The sequence below is a fragment of the Daucus carota genome, chromosome 9 (genome assembly GCF_001625215.2).
Source record: "Daucus carota subsp. sativus chromosome 9, DH1 v3.0, whole genome shotgun sequence".
Lineage (NCBI taxonomy): Eukaryota > Viridiplantae > Streptophyta > Magnoliopsida > Apiales > Apiaceae > Daucus > Daucus carota.
In genome coordinates this window covers 44,544,163-44,558,905 of record NC_030389.2, presented here as the reverse complement: position 1 = coordinate 44,558,905, position 14,743 = coordinate 44,544,163, and the positions used below count along the sequence as shown (strand labels likewise).

General features: G+C 34.7%; 3 protein-coding genes and 1 non-coding gene across 4 annotated transcripts; 3 read left to right on the top strand and 1 right to left on the bottom strand.

Annotated features, from left to right (window-relative positions):
• Positions 1 to 231: 231 nt before the first annotated feature.
• Positions 232 to 1,137, bottom strand: LOC108202288 (thioredoxin H2). Its single transcript, XM_017370675.2, has 3 exons — positions 920 to 1,137; positions 675 to 797; positions 232 to 588 (listed from the first exon to the last, which is right to left on the bottom strand). Exons 1-3 carry the CDS (start codon positions 1,061 to 1,063, stop codon positions 457 to 459), a joined length of 399 nt encoding a protein of 132 aa, XP_017226164.2. The 5' UTR covers positions 1,064 to 1,137; the 3' UTR covers positions 232 to 456.
• Positions 1,138 to 2,410: 1,273 nt separating this feature from the next.
• On the top strand, positions 2,411 to 4,865 carry LOC108201962 (ankyrin repeat-containing protein NPR4-like). Its single transcript, XM_017370312.2, has 3 exons — positions 2,411 to 3,097; positions 3,330 to 3,856; positions 4,058 to 4,865. The coding sequence occupies exons 1-3, from the start codon at positions 2,491 to 2,493 to the stop codon at positions 4,523 to 4,525; spliced, it is 1,602 nt and encodes a 533-aa protein (XP_017225801.1). The 5' UTR covers positions 2,411 to 2,490; the 3' UTR covers positions 4,526 to 4,865.
• A 2,009-nt stretch (positions 4,866 to 6,874) lies between these two features.
• On the top strand, positions 6,875 to 6,948 carry TRNAN-GUU (transfer RNA asparagine (anticodon GUU)). Its single transcript has one exon. It is a non-coding gene; the product is annotated as a tRNA-Asn (tRNA).
• A 3,821-nt stretch (positions 6,949 to 10,769) lies between these two features.
• Positions 10,770 to 12,855, top strand: LOC108203183 (homeobox-leucine zipper protein HAT5). Its single transcript, XM_017371963.2, has 3 exons — positions 10,770 to 11,346; positions 11,706 to 12,115; positions 12,333 to 12,855. Exons 1-3 carry the CDS (start codon positions 11,226 to 11,228, stop codon positions 12,756 to 12,758), a joined length of 957 nt encoding a protein of 318 aa, XP_017227452.1. The 5' UTR covers positions 10,770 to 11,225; the 3' UTR covers positions 12,759 to 12,855.
• Positions 12,856 to 14,743: the final 1,888 nt, after the last annotated feature.

Genomic DNA, 14,743 nt, shown 5'->3' with positions numbered 1-14,743 from the left:
TCCAAGTTAGTTTGGATTCAGGACTTTGTTTTTCAGTTTATTAAGGTCATTTAGCCTTATAAGATTATGATATGAGTTTGTACATGTTCTTGAACTTGTTCATGAGGCTACATATCGAGCCATTTCATGAACTTGTTTTTACAAGTTTGTTAATGAGCTGACATAGTTGTTTCTGAAGAAGAACGTTTTCAATTAGATTGCAGAAAATGCGGTGGTACAGGCTTAGAAGTCATGAATCAGTATGCACATCTAATAACTAAATGTCGTTAACTGGTCGTATTCAAATATTTTGATCTACAAACTCATCCAAAGTTGCAGCTGGTACATCAGAATATTATTACAAATAATAGAATGTTTGCCTAGTCAGAAGAGATCCTTATTTCAAACAACACAGATATTACTCATCTGCTTAATGCGTTTACTTATAGTATGATACCACCTACTGACTTCTATACATTAGAGCATGCATTTCTCTATCTTCTTCTGGAGTGCTGCCTTTTCTGCTCCAACAACCTTGTCAACTGTTTCCCCCTTCTTTATCAGTATGAATGCTGGCAATGCCTGCACAGCATACTCCCGAGCCACTGCCTGCATGAACAACATACGTAAGACACGGACTTTAAACAAATACAGAGAGGAGGGAGGGGGAGAGAGAGAGAGAGAGAGAAGCATACTTCCAGTTCATCTACATCAATCTGGATGAATTCCACACCAACATACTTAGCAGCAAACTCGCGAATGACAGGTTCCATAGTATGACAAGGTCCACACCATGTAGCCGTAAAATGAATGACCATCTGCAGACCAACATAAAATAATAAAATGTCATCAAGCTCTGATAAATAACACTTCTTGAAGTTGAACAAGAGAAATATATAAAAAAAACATATATATGTAAAGATAAGTTCTTGTAACTGACCAGCTTATCTGTTTGTTTGGAGGACTGAAAATGGCTTCTCCATTTAGAAGAGGAGCGGAATGTTAAGACCTGGCCAGACTTCTTAGGCATGATAAACCCATCGGTTCCACTGGAAGAATGCACAGCAGATTGATTACCTCCCATCTTTTTTTCCCTTTGGTACTGAAGTAGCTAAGAATTTTCAAGTAATTTTCTTCTTTCTCGCTTAAGTTTGATGATGATAACGAATGCACAAGCTAACCCCTTTTATAGGACTGGTAGTGCTAGTGGGAATTTTCTTACATGTTTTTTATAACAGGTTAATTTTTTTAATTTTCACGTTTTTATTTTTCCACTCAAGGCTTATTAAAGAGAAGTATTCGCCATGTTCCAAGTTACGATGCTACATATCTCTTTACAATTAAACAGATTCAGTGTTGTTTCTTTGACTGATACTTAAAGATGATGTTCCAGAGGACAGGAATGAAAAAGAAGGGAAAATAAAAGCTACACAGCCTCATGGTCTATTCATTAATACAAGATTCTGTTCGAACAATTCCTTTATTCCAGTTCCTTTTCATTTGCAGTACTTCTATTTTGATCCAACTTATACAAAGATTGTTTTCTTTAAGTAACATAATCTAAATCAACATCTGCATTGTTGCAGCCAGCTAAACGTTTTACAAGATTCGCTCTATAAATAACACACGGGCTTCTCTGTACTGCACGATCAATGATGCAATGGATGTGATGATATTCCTTTGGCAAATTCTTAATGTTATATTCAGGTGCATTAATCTTGTGCTGCACTGCGCATTATAATAGAAAGGGTTGTAGAATTGCCCCCATAGTCACTTTTTCTCACTTAAAAGTGCAGCATAATAAAACTATTTGCCTCATTCCGCAATTAAGGACAACTGAAGATCCAGATCATTAGTTTTATGAATGATAAGTGTCACTGTTGATGCTAATTTTTTAAGTTCTTCCATATCAAAGTTGCAACTTAAGCTGGTGCATTCGGTGGGGGAATCGGTTGCTAGGCAATGCACCAACCCAACTGAATCCCAAAATCGATAACCAAAAATCGGGCTAAATTCAAAATTTTAGTAGTTCTTAATAGAACATTATTTCTAGCTTAAAATTAGTAAGAGATATGAGATATATAAATTCGGCTTGGCTAGTGTGTGGCCATGGGCACATGCTAAGCGCGAAAATTTTTGTATTTGGGAGATTTTGATTGGTGTGGTTGGTGTATTTGCAGGGGGTCCACCATTATCATGAGATAAGAGCCAACCAAAATGATCCAAGCACAAAATATTCCGCGCTTAGCATGTGCCCATGGGCACACCATAAGAAAAACCGTTCTTTTATTTTGCTCTTGTCTTTGTTTCTTCTTTATTCTCCCTGTCTCAAATTGCTTTGTTTCTATTTTCTTTATTCGTTGCTTTTTCTTTCGCAACTAGCGTGAGTGACAATCTGGTCCTTTATACCACTATTTATGGAGAGCAGACTCTGAGACGACAAGGTATCAAGAAAATATACACATTCAAATTGTTTTTCTTTGCCTTGCTTTTCAATTTTGTTCAGATTACATGGATTCTGTGTTATATGATGCTCTCATTAAGGACAACATTGATGTCCTTAAGGAGATGGAGCACAAGCTTAGCCTCCACGACCAATTGACTCCTACGAAAAATAATGTGCTTCATCTTGCATGCCAACACGGGAGTGTGAAATGCCTGGAACATATTCTGAGTGATGATGAATCACTACTGCTAAAGACCAACTCAAGAGGCGAGACCGGGCTTCACCTGGCAGCAAGACAAGGGCATTATGAAGTGGTTGTAGCACTCTTTGATGTTGCAGCAAAGTCTTTGCCTCCACAACCGATATGCTTCAGGAAGTCATCACTAAGTCTCAAACAAGTTCTGATTAGAACACTCAATAAGGAAGCGGAAACTGCCTTGCACCTGTCTGTACAATACAATCACAACAACCTGGTTCAACTGCTAGTAACTGAAGACCCGAGCCATTCGTATCCTCAGAATAAGCATGGCAAAACTCCTCTCTGCTTGGCTTCTTTATGGTGTTACAGTGACATAGTTAGAACAATTCTTGATAATTCTGAATCCCTAACTTTTGAGGGTCCTCATGGATCTACAGCTTTGCATGGTGCAACAATGAATGATGCTGGACATGGTACAGACATAAATGATACATATACGCTAAACATGTTTACTAATGCATACTAATTTACTACAATTGTGTTGCAATTAGTTAATTATGCTCATATTGTTGCCCTGCTTTATTTTAGATCCAATTCTTTCTCTGCCTTATTACACTAGTGTTACAATCCTAATGTTTGATATATTAAAATCACTTGATAAAACTTATATATTTATGTATAACTGCATTTTGATGCTTATTCCAGAGACTGTAAAACTTTTACTGGAAAGGAACAAGGCTCTCATAAAGGTACCAGACAAACACGGGTGGACAGTATTTCATTATGTAGCACTTAACGACCTGCATGCCATAGTTGAAGATCTTGTACGTGTAGACAAATCTGTGGGTTACCTAGTAGCTCTATTTGAAAGAACACCTCTTCATGTAGCAGCATATGAAGGAAATGTTAATGTGATGAAAAAACTTTTGGAATATTATCCAGACACTTTGGATATTGTAGACAGTCGTGGTCAAAATATATTGCACATAGCTATCTGGCAAGACCAGAAGGAGGTGATCAGATTTATATTATCACAAGGTCGTGAAGGAATCACTGACCTTTTGATTCAAAGGGATAAGAAAGGACATACAGCTCTCCATCTGATTGCCAAGCTGGGATGTTATGTCGAGGAACTCATGAACCTAAGGACTGTTGACTGGATGGTGCAAGACTCAAAAGGTCGCACTCCATTAGACGTTCTAAACAACGGACTTGACACTTTAGCTGATCAGGTAAGTTGCTGACCTTGCTCATGAAAGTGGAGTTTCAGTTCTTTTCTTTTCTGACTACCCAGTGCCATCAAACTATATTTGACATATACTTTCGCTTGTCTATTACTTTTGAGATGTTTTTTAGTTATGGCTGTTGATACTTTTATTGTGGATAATTTACATTTCATCATATTGTTCACTTATGAAGATAGTGCATTGCAGGTGCTAGTGAGAACAATGCTTACTAATGCTAAAGCTAAGAGAACCGGATTCTGGTTTTATTTAAAAACTCCTAAAGAGGTTCAGTTGATTCAGAAAATAAAGGAAAACAAAAAGAGGCCACCAGCCAAAAATTTTGAAAAAATAATCAACACTCATATCATAGTGGCTGCATTAATAACCACAGTGGCCTTAACAGCAGGATTCGCCATGCCAGGTGGTTTTAATTCGACTGAAGGAGAAAACCAAGGATCTCCGATGCTCTTAAAAAAAGCTTCCTTTCAGACATTTATAATTGCAGATGCAATAGCCCTCTTACTTTCAATTTCATCACTATTCCTCTACTTTTATACAATAATGTTCACTGATAATTATAAAATTACTGCAACGATGTTCCAGGCTTCTGGTACTCTCAACATTCTCTCGAGTTTGGCAATGATGCTGGCATTCATAACGGGAACGCTGTGCTAGATTACTCACGACCCCTTGCCATTAGTATTTGTGTCATCTCTTCTCTTTTCTTTCTCTTTGTTTCTTATGTGTGGTTTGACATGTTTTGTTGGAAGATATGTGTTCTAATTCTTTGGTCATTTCGGAGACTTGGAAAGACAAAATTGTTTGGACGCCAAAAGATATAGCTGCTCAAGTTGTTTGGTTACAACTGAATTATTTAAAATATACTGCTCATGTAAGCTTTGTAAACCTGTTTCACATATTCACATGTTTGTCAACCTGGTGCATTTGTATAATTTGATCAATTTATTATTTTCTTACATTTATGCAATATTCAAGTGATGATTTTGAATGTATAAACTTGTTTATATTTTACTAATTATTTTATATACTTTATAATGTATAATGGTAATAATTAATTATAAGTAGACAACAATCTGATAATTATTTTAACTTCAAGTATATTTTAGATTAAGTTGTTTGCAAAATATACAATGTTTGAATGAGTGTAGCATATTTTATTGAATTTTAAGTTGAGATTTTCATGGATCATCTATGAGTTCAAAGTATATATTGTTTTTACGGATCATCTTGATAGTTTCACATCTCAGAAGAATAACCGAATCAAGTTTCTACTTCTGAGACCCGACGTGTCAGAGTCAGAAAACTAATTGATCTGGTTCTTCACCCGGTTTTGTATTGAGACTAATGTCGATGATCCACTGCACTTAACTCTACCACATACTGGATCATTCAGCTGCAACATTCTTGCCACTTATCAGAATATCACTTGGTACAGGGAGGTACATTTAAAGTGGCCAATTATACCAGTTGAGTACCTTACAGATTTTGGTTAGCTTAACTTGTAAGGATCCGAGTTTGCGTTGAACTTGTTATAAATATATAGAGATTCAGGTTCAGGCTAGCTAGGCAGCAGTTGTTCAGGCAAAACCTCGATTTTGAAATTAATTGTCAATTACATATTTAACAAGTAGCTAACTATAATGGTACAGATGATTACAGGTTCTGATTCTACAGTTTATTAGAACCTTTTTAATCATCAATAAGAAATGGCTTTCTGATGGGTATTTAGCTTTTACATCATCTGTATATGAATAAAAGTTGTTTTATTATTAGTGTAAGGTGTGTTGTAATTTCAATAAAGAATTATTTCATTCATATTACCTTTCTGTGATAAAGTATAGAAAGTGAAAAGTGATGATCTTTAGTACTCCCTCCATCCCAAATTGGATGAGTTAGTTGACTTTGGGCACGTAACTTAAGGTGCATTGACCGTATAGTTCTGAAATTTACTTTTTTAATTTTTCTTTTGTAAATGAAAATTTCATATTTAAACTTTTATTTAGAAAAATAAAATTTCAAAAATAAGTAATGTAGCTATGCGGTCAATGGACTTTAAAGTGCGTGTCCGAAGTCAACGAGCTCATCTAATTTGGGATGGAGGGAGTATATTTGTGTTCTCAGCTTTATTTCTGATGGAAAAAAGAATTAATCAAGCACAGAATATTAAATTTATCTAAAATAAGCAAAAAATGTTTCCTTTCAATTATCTTACCAAAAAGCAAAGAATGTTCCTTTACAAACCAGTTAATGAGGACTATAATGAAAAGATCAATCCAATAATTTTATTACATTGAATAATATAATAAGATCTTTCTTGCCTTTCTTTGCAGTTGTAAAACTTTTTTGAATTCCATGGATTCTGTGTTGTACTGCATGAAGTTCGAATAGCAGCATATCAGGGACATGAATGTGTGATCAAAGAACTTGTGAAATATTATCCAGAATTCCAGATTCTTGGGAGACTGGAGATAAGAATGGGAAAAACATATTTCACATAGCTGTGGAGCAGGACCATAAGGAGGTGATTAAATTTATCTTGTCGCGTGAATGTGAAGAAATTAATAAACTTCTGATACGAAGGGACAAGCAAGGAACTACACCGTACTACAGAATGAACAAACTAATTACAACATGTCCGCAAAGAAATTAAGAAAATATTGCCAAGTTTGGATGTTATGTCCGGGAATTAAAAGATCTGAAGTCGAATGTGACTGGGAAGTGCTAAATGAAGAACCTCAGACTCCCTGGGAGGTACTACAGAATGAACTAATGTGTATACAATGGGAGATCATGCAAGTTTTTCAACTTAAGTTTCTTTCGTCGTATGACAAGCTTGTTTGGTTGAGTTTAAAATTGTGACTTATAACGCGATTAATTGTTATAAAGTGGTAGTTTGAAATGTATTGGTCCTAAGTTTAGAATTAACTTTGTCATCTTTGTTAAAACTTTGATTGATTTAAAAGATGTTGTGAAATTAACTATTCAAATACAAAGTAACAAATAGCTGGAATAGCTCAGTTGGTTAGAGCGTGTGGCTGTTAACCACAAGGTCGGAGGTTCAAGCCCTCCTTCTAGCGGGCTTTTCTTTTTTCCATATGTTCTTATTGTACTCAATTTTGTTTGGACCTTACGGGCCTCCACAAAGAATTGCTTCATTGGGCTCACACAACAATGACATGTATAAATGGGTTGGATAAATTTCATCTGTATCTGTACAATTAACCTTAGTTTTGCTTATGGTGGTTTTGGTCCGATAGCTATACGAAAGATTCTTATATCGTGTCTCTTTTTTTGTTTTTTTTTAATCGAAAGAAATTAATCTTAATTTTAAGAATAAATATAAAAGACAAAATCTTCTGGAGTACTAATTGTTCACAAAATCTTGAGAAGAATAAGACTATTATTACTTCCTCCGTCTCTTAATATTTTCCCTATTTGCTTTTATCACGTTTGTCTATATATATATATTAATTTTTTATTAATATTAAATATAAATCATATCAAATTAAGGGACTAACATTCAAGTGTCTCATAATAAGAATTCATTATAAATCATATCAAATTCAATTCGACTCCCATTTTTCATTTGTTCTCAAATTTATTTAACTATTCGCATTGTCCATTTCACTCAATATAATTTTCAGAAAAACTTTTGCGACAACAATGTCCTCTAAACTCTCCATCTCAACAAATATCTTAAAAAACCGGCACCCACTAAAAAAATAAAGTTAAAACTTAAAACCCAAGAGCTATGGTGAAAAACAAAAGGAGGTGAAAACGGAGGTGCACGAACGAAAGTGAGAAAGGAGAAAAGAGGAGGGGATGAAAAAAGACAAAGAGCATAGCGGGAAGTTCGAAGAGAAAAAACAGAGTAGGTCCATGGAGAAATTTTAAACAGGGAAATGGGTGACTCATTTCTACTATTGACACTGACCTTTGATGAGACCTTGCTTTCCACTTTACTCCCTTTCTTTCCTCCTCCTTCCATTTACTCATCTACCCTCCTACTCTCTCACTCCCGTCATTCACTATTTTCACGCATTTTGAATTTTTTATGAAATATAATTTTATTATTTTTTATAATATTTTTTTAATACCAATCACCTATTCAACACTACCGATCACCACCTCATCGTCAATTATCTCCATTAAAAAATTATTGACATCAAATTTAGGGACCGTTTGGATGAACTTAAAATAAGTGATTCTTGCTTAAAATAAAAAGTAGAGTAGAAGTTAGAAACAAGTTAAGACTTATAAGTGATTAAAGTGTTTAGGAAATAAGTAGAAGTCCTGAAACAAAAATAGTATTCATAGCTTTTTTGTAAGTGCTTCTTGACTTTTTACACAAACGATACAAATAAATGTTTTTAACTTATAAACCAGAAGTTGGGCTTAAAATCCATAAACAAACACCTAAATCATCTTATCCATTCTCAAATAAGTATTAGAATAATATTTTTTCGTCATCTTATTTTTAGTACACAATATTTTTTTTTAAAAATTATAATAATTTCATTTTTTATGTCTTAGTACTTGATCGAGTATTTATTTCAATTCGACTCAACTGAATTATAAATATTTATTCAGATACTTAATCGAGTAACTGAATTTTACACTAAAATTTATTAACCACCACCCAAAAACAGATTTCTCATATTATTGTAGGTCAAAATTACATGTTTTAAGGATGATTTTTGAAAAAAATTTAAACTCAAAAGTAATTTACTAAAATAAGGCAGACCATGAATCAACCATGATATTACCTTTTACTCACCTAAAGTACGATTTCATTTACTGCATGGACCACCTTAATATCAGTCAAACTCTAGGGCTGTAAAATGATCCGGGTGATCCCGGGTACCCCTCTGCTCAAGTACCGGATCATATTATTTTTAGCTTGTCCAGATTTGGGTCCGGGATCGTTTTATCCGGATATAAACCGATCCCTGGTATTTGAGATTCGGATCTGAGCCGGATATGATCCAGTATCGCATTTTCTATTTTTTTACCGGGTAGTTTATGATCCATCGAATATGAGCCGGATATGATCCACTAACATTAAATATCATTATTATTTTAGTTATTCAAATAATTATCATTTATTCTAAGTAAACATAATATTATAAAGTATAATAATTTTAATTTAAACTTATAGTTATATTTTGGTATATATCATTTATTAAATATATATGAAGATAATAAGCATGACCACATTAATAAATCATATTTTATGAAGATATAAACTTAAATAAGATATTAAAATTTTATAAAATGATGACTATTTACTTGCAAATATGATGGTGTTAAAATATAATATGTATATGAGTTTGAATCGAATATGAACCGTGGATCATATTCGGTTATTCGGGTAGGATCATATCATGAAAAATTATATGAGACCGAAGCTGAGCGGGTATAGGTGTGCTCGTATCCGGGATCATATATTATACGGACTTAATTTTTTCGCCAGATTTGGATCGTTCTCAAAACGGATATGAGACATGTATCATATTTTCGAGCCGGATATGAGCCGAGACACCGGATAGTCCGTATCGATTTACAGCCCTAGTCAAACAAGAAAATTTCAGTCCAGGTCAGTCGAAACACTTTTTTACTGGCACCGGTGGCGATTTTCTTCGAGTTTTCGATCCGCTTCGATAATTTAAATAATATTTTATTTTCGGACAATGATTTCCAAATTTTATTCTTTTATATGATTAAATAGAGTACATGTCAGTTCCATTGTTAATTTATCCATTTACCTTTTTCACGTTTTGTTAAACGGGTGACATGGAGATATAACTCAAATTTTCACAAGATAGTTTAATGTTAAATTTTTTTGCGCATACGAGGGGTACTGGAAATGTAAAAGAGTCGAGTTATTGGCGAACAATTTGTTCAAATTCGATTCGGCTCGACTTGATTCAGTTCTTAACGAACTCAGATTCGGATAATAAAAAAATTAAATAAGCTTAATGATCAATCTCAATTTATTAAAAAGAATCTCTAACTTGATATGTAAAAGTTTGACTCGACTCAATTCGTTTATCTCAGGAGACATACGAGAGAATTACAGAATTACAGTGTAATCCAACACCACATACTCCCTTCATCCCGGTAACAGTTCGTTAACTGTTTATACACATGTTGAGATTTTTATAAAGTATAGTTTCATAACATTTTTTTAATTTTTTAAATAAAAATTTAAATATCAAACTTTTATTCTGAAATTTTATTTAAAATAATATATTATAAAATTATATTTTAAATGAGTCTTAAAAATTGTGACAAAAAGTATGGTAAAGAATGAGGGGGACCGATTAGGGTACATGTCACGGCAGTTCTCACTGGCATGCCTATAGACATGTATTTTACAAAAAGGCATGCCCAAATGGCATGCCATTTTCCATTAAATATAACAAAAACTGCTGCATCATTACAGGATTGATACTAAAGTGCACTTACAAATATAACAAAAGTTAGTAAATATTAAGAACCGAACTTAGTACAATACTAACTTATATTAGTAGTTTATCTAATATTTAACTATGAAGTTGGACTATATTTAAAATTTTCAATATTTATAAGATATAATATTTATATAAATTTTATTATTTATATAAAAAATTAGTAAAAAAGCATGCCAAATGGACAAAAGGCATGCCTAGGGCATGCCCAGTCTGGCATGCCCAATCTGGCATGCCCGTGCCGCTGTGACATGAACCCTAGGACCGATTGAGTATTACCATTTTTCCTCAGAAATATTTTTGCACTGAATATATAATATTTAAATGAGCTATATAGAAAAGGATAAGTACAAATATTGATGATACCAAGCAAGGGGGACAAAAAGGGGTACAATGGTAAAAGCAAAACCCAGGCTTTGTAGAAGCCCAAGAAGGAAATCGTTTCCAAAATTTCAATGACAAATGAAAAAAGAAAAAGCTACTTATAATCCCAAAAAGCTAGCCTACCCCTAGCCTAGCTCTTCTTCCCAGAGAAGAATCTATTGTCTGTGTCTGTATTTTTCTGTTTCTTCTTTTGGAGTGAGTGATGGGTCTGAGCTGCTGCTCCTACTCCTCTCTTACATCTTTCACATGCCTGTGATTTTTAGCTTCACCTTTTTCAGACATAACCCTTCAACTACTATAACTCTCCCCTTCTAATCTCTCTCCCTCTCTCTCTCTCCATTTCTTGAAAACACCCTTCTTTCAGCTCTCTCTCTCCCCTTGAAAAAACCCTTCTCTCAGATTCAGCTCCTGAGTCTCTCTCTCTCTCTCTCTCCCCCTCTCTTCTTGCTTCAAAAATCCTATCTTTAAGCTCCTGGGTTTCAGCAAATAGTTCAGAAGCTATGGAGATTGATAAAGTTTATGAAGATGCTGATGATGTGTTGCTTTCCAGTGAAAGGCCACCACCCTCTTCTGAGTTTCTTGATTCCTTCTGGATTTCCAAGTCTTCCCCTTCTTTCCAAGGTCTCTCTCTCTCTCCCCTCCCTCTCTCTCCCTCCCTCCCTCTTTTCCTAATTTCCTGAAATTCTTTTGTGGTTACTTGTTTGGTAGTTCTTGACATCTTGAAATTGCACTAACACATGTTAATAGGCCTAATTATATTCTCAGTTCTTGCAAAAAAAAATACTTTAAATTGTTATTTTGTTGATTTTAGTTGTTTGCAACTTTGACCCATGAGATTGATTTGTTGCTCATTGTTGAATTGGTAATTTCTTGTTACTGGGTTAGTAGAGTACATTTATTAGTAGTACTAGTGTTATTTATTGTGTACATTTACTAGTACTAGTACTATTCATTGATAAATGCAAGTGATATTGGTACAGAAAACTCAGCTTCTGGCACCACAACTATGGTTCACCTTCAAAATTCCCCACCTGAAAATGGTAGACTTGGGGGATTTTTACCTTGTTTGGAGAAAGAAGAGAATGGCATTGAGGACTATGATCCTTGCTTGCATCCACCTGAAAAGAAACGAAGGCTTACGGTTGATCAGGTCAAGTATCTGGAGAAGAGCTTTGAGGTGGAGAACAAGCTTGAGCCTGACAGGAAAGTGCAGCTTGCAAAGGATCTTGGTTTGCAGCCTAGGCAGGTTGCGATATGGTTTCAGAATCGACGGGCTCGGTATAAAACTAAACAGCTTGAGAAGGATTATGATTCCTTGAAAGAATGTTATGATAAGCTGAGGGATGATCATGATAGGCTTTCCAAAGAAAATGAGAAATTGAGGCTTGAGGTAATATTAGATTATAAATCTCTACAATTTTGCTCGTGTTTTATTCAGATTTTATTGGATTGCCAATGTGCTTGCGATTATACAGTTTAGTACTTTTGAAATTTGTATTTCAGTTTTCTAACATGGTACTGGTATTGCTCGATCATGTATAGAGTTTTGAAAGTATGTGTGGCATTGTTGGTTTTCTGAAAAAGTCCAATCATTTTGCTTCAACTAGGTTGAATCACTTAAAGGGAAAGTGCCTGGGGCAGAGAAGCAATCGCTTGATGTGACGAATTCAGATGATCCAGAACCAACAGAAGTACCACCACATACAAGTTCGATATCTCAGAATGTGATCAGTGAAAATGTGATGGTCATTAAGCAAGAGGATGCGAATTCGGCCAAGAGTGATGTTTTCGATTCAGAGAGTCCACCTTGTGCTGATGCCAACCTTGTATCCTTATTCCAGCCTGTTGATTCTTCTCGAGTCTTAGATCAAGACCCATCTGATTTCTCTCAAGACGATGAAGATGACTCCTGCAGGATTTTGCCACCTCCATGTCTCCCAAAGCTCGAAATCGAGTCTTACGAGGACTTGAATGCAGACACTTGCAATCTGGGCAGTTCCGTCGATGATCAAACCTTCTGGTTCTGGTCTTAATCAAGTAGTTGCTAATAAATCTGATGTTATGGAATAGCTTGTTTGTAATTACCTTTCATTACCATGAATAAAGTTGGAACTCTTGGTACTTCTCTCATTTGCTCTTCAACAAAATTTCCCCATCTATAAATTACTGTCAACTGATTTGTCTTGGCATCTTAAATCAAACATACACAGTATATCTCGTTCCGGCTGTGCTAATGAATGCCATACATTTAACATTTGTTCTAAGAGTAGGGCGACTGTTTTAGTAATTTAAGAGTAGAGAGGCTGTTTCCGTAAAAATCGTCTTGAAATGTACATTTCTGATGCAAATTATGACCACAAAACTGGAAACTTACCCAGGTCTGAAGCTTATGGTCTGTTCTAACAGAGAAGCTGACCTGGTAGACTGAAAAAGATGAAGACTTGGAGGATTAAAATGCAAATAGATAAAATAGGGTCAGCTGAATAAGAGGAGGGTGTTTTTAACATAGACTTGACAGTATTCAAGATTTGCACAGATTGTCACATAAAGCTTGACCAGAAAACAAAAGAAATCAAACATGTGATGAGTTTTGGACATGGAATATTTGCAGATACGCCAAGTTTCTTGATACACAAAACATTACTGTACTACTTATCCCTTTGATATATGTGTTTATATTCCTCCCGAATCGGTCTGGTCGGCAACAAAATCATGCTTTTACCTCGGAAAAAGATGGGTTATTCGCATTTCATTTGATTATTATACTAGCGTTCTTCAAATTTTTGAATTACATGTGAAATCGGATAATTAATCATCTCGTTTCAAAGAAATAATAAATATCAAATATGATTATTTCAGATTGTTACAAACAAATATAATGGCTCTGTTTGAAAATTAGCGGCTAGCTGTTAACGGATTTAATTAGATGTTCTGACTATCTTATTGAAATAGATATTTTGACGAGCAAAATTAGCAATTTATTGTAAAACTGTTTGGTAAATAACTGTTTGATTAGCTTTCTCTGACACATGCTAAAAATTTTAATCCAAAAAACTACTCAAAACAGCTTTTTGAGCTAAAATTTCTATCTAAGTCCGCTACCTATCAAACACTAGCGACAGCGGATTGAAATAGTCAAACCTCTAATCAACCTCAAATCTCGAATTTTATCTCAAATATGATTATTCAAGATCGTTTAAACTCACGGCAATCATATTAACACATAATTTAGCCCAAACATTCACACATTACACCCAAAACAGACTACTAATTATTTAATTATAAGGATCTAATTTAAAAAACGAACCAAGATAATTTTTTAGTGGTAACAAAATTAATTTTAACGAGATTCGAACTCTCGACTCCGGATCTCACCGATAAATCGATAGGATATTGGTTGTTGTACTTGTACATGCTTAGAATAAATTGAGGGAAAACCTAAAATAAATGTGACAAATGATCCAGTGCCACGAGTGGGAGATGACATTGACGGATAAAATAAAGAAATAAGGTGGGGGCAGAAGGATGAACAGAAGATAGAGTAAAACCAACACAGCACGGAAGGGTGTGGGACCCACTGACACTCTGTTTCAACGACGACGACTCACGGATGGTGACTCGGGAAACGCGACGTGGCGTCAGATACGCGGTGGGCATCAAAGTGAGGGAAGTTGCTGTTCATTTTGCGGGTAGACTCACTTCACTGCATGTTGCAGCATGCATTTATTTTATTGACATGGCCGGTTACGTGAAAAGTATATTCGGAATAAATACGGACAGTTGGCTGAACTTAAAATAAATATTTTCTACATAAAATTTTTATTGGGAAATAAGCACAAGTCATAAAATAAAAATTAACGTTCTCAGATTTTTAGAAATACTTTTTGAATTATTATACAAACAGTACGAAATAAGTGCTTCTAACTTATAAACTTGAAAGTCGGCTTTTAAGCCGTGGTCAAACACCACCATTACTCCGTCCAGTCTGGTAGAATATCTACTTTTGCGGTTTACACGT

Excerpts from the sequence above, each read along its gene's own strand:
- LOC108201962 (XM_017370312.2), top strand. The coding sequence starts at position 2,491 with ATGGATTCTGTGTTATATGATGCTCTCATTAAGGACAACATTGATGTC. Across the intron at positions 3,098-3,329 it reads AATGAATGATGCTGGACATG|AGACTGTAAAACTTTTACTG; the intron begins GTACAGACATAA and ends TGCTTATTCCAG. Across the intron at positions 3,857-4,057 it reads TTGACACTTTAGCTGATCAG|GTGCTAGTGAGAACAATGCT; the intron begins GTAAGTTGCTGA and ends AGTGCATTGCAG.
- LOC108202288 (XM_017370675.2), bottom strand. The coding sequence starts at position 1,063 with ATGGGAGGTAATCAATCTGCTGTGCATTCTTCCAGTGGAACCGATGGG. Across the intron at positions 798-919 it reads CCAAACAAACAGATAAGCTG|ATGGTCATTCATTTTACGGC; the intron begins GTCAGTTACAAG and ends GTTGGTCTGCAG. Across the intron at positions 589-674 it reads TTGATGTAGATGAACTGGAA|GCAGTGGCTCGGGAGTATGC; the intron begins GTATGCTTCTCT and ends TTGTTCATGCAG.
- LOC108203183 (XM_017371963.2), top strand. The coding sequence starts at position 11,226 with ATGGAGATTGATAAAGTTTATGAAGATGCTGATGATGTGTTGCTTTCC. Across the intron at positions 11,347-11,705 it reads GTCTTCCCCTTCTTTCCAAG|AAAACTCAGCTTCTGGCACC; the intron begins GTCTCTCTCTCT and ends ATATTGGTACAG. Across the intron at positions 12,116-12,332 it reads ATGAGAAATTGAGGCTTGAG|GTTGAATCACTTAAAGGGAA; the intron begins GTAATATTAGAT and ends TGCTTCAACTAG.